Consider the following 14644-nt stretch of genomic DNA (forward strand, 5'->3'; position numbering starts at 1 on the left):
ATCTGGGAATGAAAGGCTCAGCGTGGCCATATGAGGTCACCCAGGTCCGGACGGACCATAGGCTCTTATTTCACGTAAAAAAAAATCGGAGCTATATAACTTTAGAAATAATAAGGGGTTGAAAATATCTCACTTGAGCGTCTCAAGGTGTGTGTGTGTGTGTGTGTGTGTGTGTGTGTGTGTGTGTGTGTGTGTGTGTGTGTGTGTGTGTGTGTCTCTGACTCAGTTTTCAAGCATTTTATGTCCATATTACAATGCTTGGACAGTGATAGATGAAAGTGTCAATAGTTTTCATGAGATATATTGAAACTGCAAATGGATGATCACCTGCATTTATTTTACATTTATTTTTCTACTATGCATGTAGACATTGTCATCTCAATTCTAAAGCTGTAGCTTCCTGTAGATTACTATTGTCATATAAAGACAACTGAAAAGCTATTTATAGTCGCACGCACGCGCGTACACACACACACACACACACACACACACACACACACACACACACACACACAGATGTCATTGCCTGAGACATCGTCTTGTCACGCTGTTTCACAATAATTAATTTGGAGTGGCACTGTGCACACAACTTACTGAAACATGTTAACAACAGTTATCTAATCGTAATAAAATGTATTTACTCGATCTCTCCTAACATAGCCTAGATGATTCGTCAAATTATATTTGCTGTACGGTCATTGCCCATGCATCGCTCTGTTGTGTCTTAACCCATTAAGACCTGAGGCTGATTCTGCAAAATGTCTTCTAAATCTTAAGAGTATTCTGAAAAAAACGTATGTTTCTATATCAGTGGTGCTCAAACTCAACTCAAACTTTTTCATGTCAAGTATACCCCCAAAATGATATGTATTTGGCCGCCGACCCCCAACTCAAAATATTTTGCTCCAGGGACCCCCAGATGCAAAGATTTGAGTTAAAATGTGAAATTTAATACAATATATATTCAAAGATTTGCACATATTTTCAAGATTTTTCAAAAATAGCAGATCGACAAGCTCATAGCGCGCGCACTCTGTGCCGCACTATGAGCTTGTATATTTGCTATTTTTGAATAGCCAAAGTTTAAAATAATGCTTTTTAGCTCAAATCAAAAAGTGACACAGATGCGTTCCAGGTCTTAAAGGATTGAAGTGAAAATGTTTGTTTACAACAAAACTTTTTTGTTGAAATGTTAAAGGTCTATATTCTGATAGTGATAATTGCTATAGAGCGTTTGTTCAGTAACAAGGGTCTCTCCCCTTTTCTCCAGCTCTTTGGGAACAGAAAATTCCTTTTCAGGCGGTTTGCCAATTTCATCCTATCAGGAGAGTTGTTTTGTTGTACTGTATTGTATTGTAATGTATTGTATTGTATTGTGTACAGTATGTATGCTGCTGGTCCTTGTCTCCAAGACAAATTTCTCCCAAGGGAGACAAAATAAGGAAACCTTGAACCTTGAGAGAGTAGCCTTTTGTCAGATTCAATTTTATAGTATTCCGTATACTTTTATATTTTCTGTATACTAAAAAGCAACACAAAGGACACCCCTGTTACGGAACAAAACACTCAATAGCAATGATTACTATGGGACTATAGAGCTACAGTATTTAACACTCACTTTAACACTCACTTTAACAAAAGAATACACTTACAGTAGTACCTTTAATACAAAGCAAGCACTGTAAACATCATTATCATCAGAATAAGGCGGTGAAGGCGCTGTGCTAAAATAATGCGCTATATAATTGGAGAGGGAGATGGGAGCCACCGTTGGCAGTCAAGAGAGACCCATATCACAGCGGGGCGCTTAGGTGGGCTTTTTTATTTAGGGAAGGAAGAAGCCATCCTGTATGGGAGATGACAGCGCCCGTGCATCAACAGAGCTCTCTCTCTTGTCTGACCTTCCCTGCTGTTGAGCACATTACGCTTCAATTAACGACGGCAGCCTGCTGCGGCCAGAAGGAACAGCTGCCTGCCCCACATGGCAGTGATTCAATAAAGAGTCCTCCCTCCCCGGCCGGGGGGAGGACGCAAAACCCGAGTCCAAACCATCAGACACACCTTTTGCACGAGGGGATACAAATTGACTCGGTTACAGATGGAAGGAGGGGAAGGGGCGGGGGGGGGGGGGGGGGGGGGGTTGGGGTCTGAGGATATGGGGGCAGTGGTGGAAAAAAGTACTAAAATTCTTTACTTCAGCAAAAGTACCAATACTGCAATATAGAAATACTCTGTTACAAGTAAAAGTCCAGAATGAAAAACTTACTTGAGTAAAAGTACAAAAGTATTGGCATCAACATGTACTTTAAGTACCAGAAGTAAAAGTACTAACACATTTGAAAATAGCAGATCTACAAGTTCACAACGCGTCGCGATGCGACGCGTTGTGAGCTTGTAGATCGGCTATTTTCAAATAGCCTAGGTATAAAATAAGGCTAAAGTGGTTAATGTATGTTTCATAATATCATAATTTGTATCTGAAAAGTAACTAAAGTTTTCAAATAATTATAGTGAAGTAAAAGTACAAATTTTGCCTCTGAGATGGAGTGGAGTAGAAACAGAAAGTATTGGAAATTGGAAATACTCAAGTAAAGTACAAATACCTCAACATTGCACCTAAGTACAGTGCTTAAGTAAATGTACTTAGATACTTTCCACCACTGGGTCTGAGGATATAGGGGGAGAATTGGGACTGGTGACCCGCACGCACTGTGAGGGTCCTCGCAGTGCGTGCGATTATGTCCTGCCAATTGGAGATATTGCTGAGCTTCACCATATGGGTAATTGGATTTTCATGTGCAACGAAAATAAAATCAGATTAGCAACCAACCACGCTCCTCAGCCTAATGGATGCTCTCTACGATTCTGTGTTTCTGGCTGGATGAAGTCTTTTCAGTGTTTGTGTTCATAATCAGGGTGAGAGTGGGTGATCATTGCCCCCTCTCTTCAATCCAGGCACTAATATCCAGGCACTTTGTAGTCAAAGCAGCCTTTTTATCCCCAGTTTGATACACATGATGTAACGAGGCACAATCACCGAGGCAATTGGATACTACTGCTGTACAGAGGCGTCATTTCTGAGAAAAAAAACGAAGGGGTGGCAAAAAAGTGACCCTATTTCAAGAAATAGTGAAAATAGCAGATCTACGCGATACGACGGGTTGTAATCCTTAGATCTGCTATTATCACTATTTATAAAAACAATAACATTTAAAAAATGTAGTCCCTATTGTTCACAATAGGGACGTCAGGTTGAAAGTGAGCTAATGAATGTATATGTTTTGCAGACAAAAAAACACTCGTCTATAACGTGTGTCACATTGGATTAAGATGCATTTCGCGCCGATCTAAAATTTAATTAATCTGTAAGAACATTCAGAGGCGGAGAAAATACGCATAAAATAACTGAATTCGAGGTTAAATGAGAATGCTATTGCGGGTGACAATTGCCTTCCTCTGGGACCCCACATGATACTGAACTGTACATAGAGTACAATACAGTACATATATATTTTCCTCAAATAATTCCTTTCAGTTGCGTCCACGTAGCTCAATTGGTAGAGTGCTCGCCTTTGAATCACAATGTTCTGGGTTCCGCCCACGGGCACCGCCAACTCAGCGTATGTGTAGTGTAGCACGGCTTGGGTAATTAAGACGTGCAGTAAGTACTGGGAGAAGACGGTAGGTGTGGTGCTCCATCTCAGCAATCTCATCTCCCAGGGGTCTAGCATATTGTGAAAGGCACTGACAATAAGCCACTCTGACCTACTTACTTATGGTATACCTTTTAGTTGCACTATTCTTACCATGGCATCTTTGGTTTATCTCTATAATTCTCCTGACACATTCTGGTGCTCTACTTGGAGCATTAGGCAACAATAATCTAAAACACTGGCCTAAATAATTTGCTTAAAAATACTAGAGAATGTGATCAGTGAAGCACAGACCTCCGCTGTTTGTCAGTTTGTCTATAAGATGTCACTGTGCTTCTGGCACCATATCCCATTTTGGCCAATGATGCATGTGACCAGTTAATCAGTTCTTCTTCTTGGCCCCCAAACCATCATGAATTATTTTTTTCAAAGTGTTGTTATGTTATGTTTATCAGCGGTGGACAGTAACTAAGCACACTTACTTGAGTACTGTACTTTACTTGAGCAATTTTACAGAGCATCTTTCACTTGTAGTCGAGTAATATTTGACCAGAAGAATCATATTTTGACTCAAGTACTGGCCTGGGGTTGAATACATTGTCCACCACTGGTTCTTTGAGAGGATTTAACTAGTTTGCCATGCGATCTTGCTGCCCCAGGGACTCATTTTCTTTTTGTTCTAAGCGGTGATGGTGCTAATCCCTGCCCTCAGTGTCTGTTTGACCAGGACAACTGTAATTAAGAGGGATGGATTAAAGCCCCGTCCTATCGGGAGAAATACCACGGCAAGAAGGAAACGAGATATGAGAACTGGGATGACGTCCAAGACTTTCTCCAGATCACTATCACCCCAAAGACACGCATCAATCACACAATAATGCACCATTAACAACTTCTGCGGCCTCAAAGTCACCTTGGCACTTTGGGCTTGCGACGCACACCAAAACGCTGAGCCGTGACAATGCAATTAACATGACAAATGTGAAACAATACATTTGTGAAGCTGAAGTTTTGCCCCCAAACCCCGCGACAAATGCCTACATTTCGTATCTCCGCCGTGGATCTCCCGCAGAGAGTAATTACACCTGGGCCGGTTGGACCTGGGACAGTATAGTGCTGCTGGCGCTGATTGCATCTCACCTTGATTTGACCTCCATAACCCCCAGCGTGAATCCGCCCCCCCCCCCCACCGCCCAACCCCCTCCGTATCACGGAGGAACAATGCATTACTTAATCAACTGATAAAACCTCCTGATAAAAGTGGCACTGTTTCCATTTAAGAGACAGAAATAACTCCCCACTTCCTTTGCTGTTGGGGGAGGATATATGGCATCCTTGTAAGGAGGGTCCCGCTATCGCTACCCTTCAACGGCGTACGCCTTGGTTTCTTAATGAGGCCTCTCGATTTGAATGTGGAGTCAGCAGATCTCAAACGCAGAGGGCAGACACAGCTGGGAACAACGGGAAACATCGTCGGGGCCGGGAGTCTTAAGAATGTTAAGGCAGGTCTTAAGTCACATGACGAAGAAAGCAGGCCAGTATGTGTGTATGATAGAGGGCCGTTTTTATATTTAGATTATGTTTCTGTGAGTCATTTATAATCTGAAATTAAAGCTGCCCGGGTTTCAAACACATGGTCTCCCGCGCAAGCGCTGACATTTCTACTGCTGGGCTAAGAACAGAAAGCCTGTTTCGGCAGGGAGAGATATTGCATTTTGAACTTCAAGCAATACCGCTTGTTAACCGGTAGCGGTCCTACCCGAACAGAGGATCTAAATGTCTCAATAGAAGAGCAGGGAGACCGGCACCTTCAACCACGGCAATTGTGTTATTAAGGTAGCTCTCCAACGCACTGACGTCAGTGGCGGTAAGTGTTGGAAAGAGTCGAAAATCTGCTGTTAAACTACACCGTCGCATGGGGTCGCAAGTTGTAGGAAAGAGTCGACCGTAGCAACGGGCTTGTTGTTGAGAAAGACATCAAGCCATAGGCTATTTTTAGCACCATGGTAGCCGTCTGTTGGTGTCGGCTCTCAGGTGCATTCAGCAACGTTTTTTCACACCCTCCAAACGACTGATCTCCCGACTTCATTCGACTGCCAGTCTGTAGTAGTAATCTGTAGTAGTCTGTTTTGTGGAGAGATACTTTTAGTTATACTGTATTGTATTAACATACTCTACCATACAGCGTGGTTAGAATAATGTTTTATTCACAAAAGAAAGTTATCGATTGCAGCTTTAAGAATTAATTTGAGTAGGATCATCACAAAACTGTCACTATTACCGCAGAATGTCTTGTTGGAATGATAAGAGAGCGAAAGCGCCTTCGGGGTATTTAGTCTGCATCTGACTCATCTATCTGACAACAGTATACAGGCGTGGGAATAGGGCCGTCTTTGTCTCGCACATTGTAATATGGCACCTTTGCGCGTGTCACATTTGAATAAACTGGAGCTAAAACAAGAAATGGAGTTTTGGATCAACAGACACTAACTGATGGGTTGCTGCTATGAATAATGCATTGCCCTTAACAACAGCAAGCGGAAGAAAAAAGGCAGAAATGCAGCAGGACCAAACAGCGAACGAACCACCTGATGGGACTGAAAACCACTGCTCACAATCTGTATCATACTGTACTTCACTCCTCCTGATGACACAATTAGAAGAGAAATGGTTAACCACATGAACCCTACAGTAGCATCCCTATTCCGGGCATGTCAAAGTAATAAGTGATCATATGGCGAAAATAGACTATCTACAAGGTCACTGAGAGCTTGTACATCGGCTATTTTATGATATTTGGTCAGCAAAATATACAGGGTAAGGGTCTTCAACGATGTTCAGGCCAAGGACCCCTTAGCTGAGAGAGAGATGAAGCAAGGAACCCCCCACTACATATATTAAATATATTCATATTTAACTTTTTTTTTAAATACTTGTATAGACACAGACAGCACTACCATTACGGTTGTGTAAATTTATATTTTTTGTGTATTATCAGACATTAACACTTAAACCCCTCAATAGTTAGTAAACTTGACCTTTGGCTCTGTACTCGGGTATGGTCTTTTTTCCCTGTACACCAAATATCTTCGTCGATCTACAGTGAGCTTGTAGATCTGCTATTTCCGGCGAATGTTCCCCCCAGAATATAGTCCAGGGGCCAAGACAGATTTTGGTACCACCTAAGGTGGCCGTACATTTTTGGTATTTTTGTATTCCTACATGTCTCTAGTTTATATTTTGGTATGATACATCTTCCATTTCAGTAGCTTAATGACAGTAATCACTCTAAACCGGCTAATGTATCCGGTAGGAGACACAAAATAGAATCTTTGTGTCTCCTACCGGAAATACACCCGGGCATCAAATTATTGCGACAAAAAACAAAATATATCCATGTATTCAAGGCTTCATGGGGTGTGCAATTGATAGAAAATAAATCATTTTTTGGGTGAACTCCTCCTTTACGTTTCCCAGGGGGACTCTCTACCCATTCAGCTATGACCACCGTAGACCAAAGGAGGGACAACTTTTACAAGCTTATGGAAAGCAGTCTTTTTGCAAACACCAAAAATCTGAGAAGTTATCAATTGCACACCCCATGAAGCCTTGAATACATGGATATATTTTGTTTTTTTGTCGCAATAATTTGATGCCCGGGTGTATTTCCGGTAGGAGACACAAAGATTCTACTTTGTGTCTCCTACCGGATACATTAGCCGGTAGGTAGTGATAACTGCCATTAAGCTACAAGATTGGAAGGGTTATCATACCAAAATATAAACTAGAGACATGTAGGAATACAAAAATACAAAAACTTTACGGCCACCTCAGGTGGTACCAATTTGTGAAAATATCAGTGTTGGCCCCTGGACTAATAGGGATGCTAGGCTAAATTGTAACAAAAAAAAGACCCATGATATAAGGTTTGAATGGTTATGGGCATTAATTACAGTATATTATGTGCGCATTATGTAAACTAGTACACTAATACAAGTACGATGCTCATCTGGAATGGACGCTCCTTTCAGAATGTGCCAGTTCTGGAGAACCGCTCATCTGAGCACTGCTGCACATGCACTGCTCTTCTCGTCGCACATCCTGCTTTGCACAGCTATCATTAGGCATATTAAATGGTAAATGGCAAATAAATGGTGCATTTATATAGCACCTTTATCCTAAGTGCTTTACAATGTGCATTACATTCACACACCAACGGCAGAGGAAACCATGCAAGGCACCAACATACTCATCGGGAGCAGTTAGCAGTCTCAAGGACACTTCGACACTAACACAGCGAGAGCCGGGATCAAACCGGGAACCTTCCATTTCCCAAGCTTCCGCTCTACCTCCTGAGACACTTTTTGTTGATGTTAGCATCAGCAAAGTGTTGTTAGCACTCCTTATTGGTCTTCTTTGTGCAGTGTCATACTCCTGTATCTGTCAGACATTGGAGATCAAACATTTTCCAGCAAATGGCAGCTACAATGTATCAGTGATTCCCCGTACTCTTCCATTATTACTCTTCAATGAGAAAAAAGGTGGTGTGATGAAAATTGTGTGGGAAGGGAAACAAGTGTGAGTGGAGTTGGCTGGGTTGAGGGGGCAGTTCAGGGAGGTTTCCAGGTAAATACAACTTTTTTTCTTCCCATTTTATTTTTATTTTCAAAAATCACAAGAATTTAACAAATCTCACAATTAAAAAAAAGTCAGGAATCCAATACAAAAATCATGAAAATAGCTCAGCTATTTTCAGTTTTTGAAATAGAGCTTAAGTGATTAAAGGGATATTTCACTTTCAAAAAAACTTTTGGTAATTTTATCGTCTACTCAGGCTTTTGTGAACCCCCCAGACCGTTTTTAAGTTGCTTGATTCAATATTTAGTTATTAGATATTCATTTTATCAGACACGCCCCCTTCCTATACAAACCCATTGTAACTTCAAACTCCATTTTTAACATGTTAAATTCATCAAAAACACCCGTCCTTGGTTCACCCGTCTCCTACCGCCCCCCTAATACGTGAGGGGGCCGTGTTTTTTCAATTACTTTGTTCATTTATTTGTAATATTTTTTTGGGAAAATTAAAACATTGAAATACAATAAAAAAATAAAATAAAATAAATGAAAAAAATTCTCGGGAAAACCCGGCCCCCTCACGTATTAGGAGGGCAGGGTGAGTCACCAGAACCAAGGACGGGTGTTTTTGATGATTCTAACATGGTTAAAATGGAGTTTGAAGTTACAATGGGTTTGTATAGGAAGTCTGATAAAATAAAAATCAAATATCTAAATACTGAATCGAGCAACTTAAAAACTGTCTGGGGGGCTCCCAAAGGCTTGAGTAGATGATAAAATCACCAAAAGTTTTTCTGAAAGTGAAATATCCCTTTAATTCCTAATGTATTTTTGTAAGTTTGGGTCCTGTTTGGGTCCTGGGGAGACACCATATTTCTATTTTGGGTCTTGAGCTGAAGAAGTTTGGGAACCACTGGTTTAGGGGAATGTTTAGTTGCTCTGGATATACTGATGTTCACTGGGTCATTTGTGCTTTCGTGGCCCGCATCGCCCATTCTGGGGCAGCCTGGTGGATCTTTTCTTGGAGGTTGTTGACTTGGAAACAAAGCGATTGGATGTGTTTGTCCCAGGTAGGAAGTGGCTCACGGGTCTCAAAGTGGACGACACCATCAATCTGGTCAATGAAGCCATTCATGCGTCCCTCTGTGATCATCTGGGAGGCGACCTTCTCCGCTTTCGCTGGAAGAATCTCCAACAACGCTCCGAGCTCTTCAAAAGTAATGTTGTTGTAGAGTTTACTCGCAGACAGGAGGTTGTGCATTGTGACCGCTCTGTCAAGGATGCTGGAACCATCTGCTGTGGTGGCCATCTGATGAGGCATCAGCATGGCGGCAAACTCTTGCAGCTGGTTGCCCCTGATGATGCGATCTAGGAACATTTTCTCCAAGATACCAAAGGCAGCCAACTGCTGACAACGCTCATCCTTGTACAGCGTGGCCAACATACGGGAACGCTGTTGGCCTGCAGAGGCCAGTATGGTGCAGTTCAGTGCATGCTTCAGTGCTTCCAGACGTTCACTCTCATTGACGATGGATTTATAAGATAGCTCATTGAACCTTTGTGCAGCTTCAATAAACTTCCTCCTATAGTCTAGGACTTTAGCATAGCAAACCTTGTACAACATCTGCAGCGATTCGTTAGACGACTCATTCTGAAGCAAGGAGGCTCTATTGACGTAGGATTCTGCCTGAACTGGATCATCATCCTCCAAGTAGAGACTTGCAATTTTCAGGTATGTGTCCAACTTGTAGTCAACATTGTACTGCTTTTGTCCTGTTTCCAGGGGTATACCAACCAAAACCTGAGCAGCACTTCTCCAGTCCTCCTCCTTTTCATAAATGGCTGCTAAGTGCTGTCTGATTGAGGTAACTTGCTCCTCAAAGGAGATCACCCTAGGCTGAATGTTTTCCAAGGTGAAGTGGTACAAAGCCTTGGCTGTATCAACTGGCAAGTTGGGGAGATAAGTGCAGAAGTCAGTGAGCAGTTGTCTGGAAATGACCAGACTGACATCGTCATGGACCATTGCTTCAACAAACGCCTTTAAAGCTCCCAGTTGATCTGCATCTTCAAACTGAATCGCCTTCTCCAAGATCTGTCGGTACTTTATGGCTTGATCTTTGTGCGATCCCTTTGAATTCATTAGCTGAGCAAGCTCCTGTCTCACGTCAGTTGCCATTTTCACGTTATGAAGGACTCCTTTTCTCTAATCGGTCTCTGTCCGTCTGTCCCCTCTATCTGGTTCTCCCCTTTCTGGATCTCGTCTCTCCCGATCTCTTCTCTGCAAGCCCTATTATATTATGTTATCTTGCTTTCTCGTATTCAGTTAAAGTAAACAATGCAACAGTCTCCCATTAGCTAAATGTTCCGATTCCGGTTCCGTCACTGGAATTTATACTGTAAAATGCCCTCCTTATTGGTCACCTTCAACAACATATTTGGGATGGCTGACCCCTTTAGCGATGTCATAAACTTGACATCAGGCATATCCATATTTGGGCATGGAAAGACCGACGCCTGAAGATACTTCCAATGCCAACATCGACTACAACTGGGCAAACGCTGATCCAATCGACCTCCCACAGGTCACTGCCTTCCCTTGTGCCCTCAGCAACGCCAAGTTTGAAGTCACTTGGTCAAACAGTCTTTGGTTATATGCAATACCCATTGTATTCGTTGTCAGAGGGAGTCTATGATGTATGATGTCATGTTGAGGATCAGGTACAGTATCTCCATATGTGGGCATGAAAGGGACACAGGCAGACTAATACCCAGACAGACAGACACAGACATTTTAGGATTTATAGATATTTGTGGATAACCATGCACTAATCCGACTGACTTCACACCAGGTAGGGTACTCCCTTGCGTCCTCAGAGATACACGTTGTGGACCCAATTAAAGGACGACTTCACCCATTTTCGACCTATCTTCATATAATTGGTCCTCACTAATGCTCATGATAAAATAGTAATAAAAACAATCTACTCACTATGTGTCTCATAAGAGGGCTGTGGACACTTCAGAAAACCACCTACCAGTGACATGCAGTGCAAGGAATAGAAAGCCTGCAGTTTCTATAAGCTTGGATTCCCCATTGATGATGTCACTGGTAGGCGGGTTTCTGAACTGTACACAGCCCTCCTCTGAGACACAGAACAAGTAGACAAAAATGGTACCATATTATAATGAGCATTAGTGAGACTAATTATATGAAGATACATGTTATGTCTACAGGAACATTTGAAATATAAAGTTAATATACTATAACATGGTCAATTCACTTTTATTTATAATGGTCTATAATGATATTTCTGATGTCAAGAATGATCATCTTGCACCAGCTCCAAACAGATTAAAAAATCTAACCGACTGCATTTGATTAATAATTATCTTCCGCTGCTGACTGCTGCTCAAAGTGGGGCTTCATCATTTTTACTCAATTTCCACAGTTTGGCCTCATCAAGTCTGTTCATTAACAAATAGTCAACTCTTTAACCAAGCTGTGTTTTCAACTGGCATAGCTGTAAAGGGCTGATGTCCCGTAAGCAACAATTCATGAAAATCAGTCTGTTTAATGCCACACCTTTCCTTAAACACAATCGCAGAACTGATGCTCTTGCTTTGGGATGTAATTTCAAAATGACAGTAAGCAAAGCAAAGAACTATAGTACAGGTTCACAAACACCATGTTGTTTTCTCTTAATTTATCCCAAGAAAAACCCATTATACAGGCGTCCCTATTTTGGGCATGTCATTAACCCCCTGGGTTAGTGTCGAAGCAAGACACTGGACCCCAAGCTGCTCCAAATGAGCTGGTTGGTGCCTTGCATAGTTTTCCTCCACCGTCGTGTGTGTGAATGGGTGAATATAATGCACATTGTAAAGCGCTTTGGATAACAATATAAATGGATCATTTACCATTTATAAATAGGGCTTTAGTGGTTAAGAAAAGCTACAGCATAGGCACAGTTTGCTGTATGTTCACGGAATTATTATTATCCAGTATTCCACCACCTACAGTACAGTATTAGACCTCTACCACTGGTAGGAGAACACATCTTAGCCTTTAAGTTTGTAATGATTGATTGGAGCAAACCCCTGCTGCTCCAGTCACGGTTAACCTGACCCACATGATGGAGAAACAAACAGAAGTTGTACGTACTGCAGATTAAAAGTGATCAAATTTGTCTTGAAAATGTGTCTAATCTCCACAGTATTGGCATGGGAGTTATTAGACTAAAACGGGGCCCTGCTGAAAACTCAAGCGATATCATCTTTAATAAGCAGTTTTAATATTTGAGTTAAGACATAAAATATTGATTTAAGAATCCTCTTCCAGGTCTGAGCATGATTATGTTAAAAGAATTTGCTGATAACACATTATTTTTAGTCCGTATATGCCAAAGAATACTAATCGAAGGCTTACAGTACTGGTGTTGAATGAGATTTCACTGCACCTCAATCAGCATTTAAGGAAGAGTTACTAGTGGCATATCTCGGAAAGATAACACATCTTTCCTTTCCCTGCACCTGTATCATAATCGAGGTTGGTGGTGTGATAGCATTTCCCACCAGTCCAAATTACACATTAATGCTAGTTATTAAATCTCACACACTAGAGGACTAATTGCTGGACTAACAACCCTGTGGCGGGAAACACACGACGCCACATGACATATGGAGCTCTGCTGCTGCACAAGGCAGCACTTATTTGATTGCGTCTTCCCAGGATAAGACAGGAAGGGGCAACATCTGAACGCGGGAGTTTATTGAGCATTCCGTCTCTGTGGTGCACCCAGGGCTGGCTGGCATCACGAAAGCAGAGACCTCACCGTGGCCAAATCCAATCAAATGTTTGAGGCCTGACAGGTCCAATCAGTCAGGGTCTGATTGTGGCTCTTAGGTTCAGGTTGGGAAGTAAAGCGAGGAGAAAAGAAAGCGGGGGGAAAAAAAAAACTTTTCTTGCCTTCTGGTTCGATGCAGCGACTTTTATAGACGTATGGGTGAAACAACCGTGGTGAAAAATCACTTGAAACGGAGCGGGGTGAAATTGAAAATACAATGTTTCTCTTTTCGTCCTCTGCTATAGCGTGATGGTTTGGCTTTTTATTGCATCATAAGTGATAAATTGAACCAATCTCTGGTTCCTACATGACAATTTGCTTGTAACGCAGCGAGTATATCTATTTTTAGAGGCAGCTCCAATAATACAGTAAGTGCAAAACCTAACAAGCTTTCTTTTTTCAGACATAAGTATCTCCTGGGGATCATCTCACAGCAGCGCCTTCACATTTTTATCTTGAAATCTATACTCCCAATGACTCAGAACAGACCTGAGATGTGCAGGATCTGGGGCTGCTGTATTGATACTGTGGAGAGATACCAGTGCCAGCATCCTCGCAGCATCAATGGCTTTGATTAATGGCACCTTTAGGGCAAGGACAGGATTAAACACACAGAACGGAGACAACCTGTGACTTGCATGACAAAATACAGTAACAGATTAGCAAAGGAGCACTCAGGAGCGCCATCCGTTACGGGAGATAAGTGCGCATGGGAGATCTATGTTATGCACTCGGAAATGTGAACACAGAGCATGACAACTTGAACTGGATAAGCAGTTCTTGCAACTATACGCTAACACTGGTGAGAACGATGGAAGCATCATTGTTTTGCCAGAGCAAAGACAGCACCCATGCATGCGTCATGCAATCACAAGTCAATCACTGGAATAACTGTCTAATGATTGTCCTAATAGAGAAGTTAATGTGTAATCATAGCGATATAATCCTATTATTGAGCCATCTCAGTAGACCATGAAGGCCAGCTGTTTAGCACAGGGGCTGTGCTCTATCAAAGTGCATACATTGACATTCATGGCCACGGTGTTAATAAGTCTGATGAATTGTTTATTTCACGGCATTGTTTGCAAAGCGCACGGGTAAAGGTGTATTAAGACATCCGATGAATAGATAATCATCTATGTGATAATAAATAATAAATCTCACCGATGGTGCGGTTTGTTCATCAGATTAAGCAATGTTGATGTGCCATCTGCTAGTGGTAGTAAACCTGAGCCACAATCAATACACACACTAATCTAGAATCGCGTGCCTTCTGTGGCATCAACGAGAAAGTCTGGATTTTTCCTGGCACGTCAAGGTCAGTGATAATATCAGTCTATACGCAAAGACAGCAACACAAAGCAGCAGATTAATGATTTTCTGCTATGCCTCATGCATCCGCTCAGTACCATTTTAAGACAAGAGCTTGAAAGGGCTGTGACACAATAATTTATATAGTCCAAAAAGACTGATAAGCTGTGTCATGTTTCAAACTATACATCTTACCTAACGCGTGTCATGCTTGATCAATAGTGAATCTCTGTACTTCAGCTGGTGATGTGCATGTGT

At 41.9% G+C, this 14644-nt stretch overlaps 1 protein-coding gene across 1 annotated transcript; it reads right to left on the reverse strand.

Annotated features, from left to right (window-relative positions):
- Positions 1–9186: 9186 nt before the first annotated feature.
- LOC311064773 (COP9 signalosome complex subunit 4-like) lies at positions 9187–10407 on the reverse strand (the record flags this gene model as incomplete). Its single annotated transcript, XM_084084715.1, has 1 exon — positions 9187–10407. The coding sequence occupies one exon, from the start codon at positions 10405–10407 to the stop codon at positions 9187–9189; it is 1221 nt and encodes a 406-aa protein (XP_083940841.1).
- Positions 10408–14644: the final 4237 nt, after the last annotated feature.

This window comes from Gymnoscopelus microlampas (assembly GCF_963454915.1).
Source record: "Gymnoscopelus microlampas genome assembly, chromosome: 17".
Classification (NCBI taxonomy): Eukaryota; Metazoa; Chordata; class Actinopteri; order Myctophiformes; family Myctophidae; genus Gymnoscopelus; species Gymnoscopelus microlampas.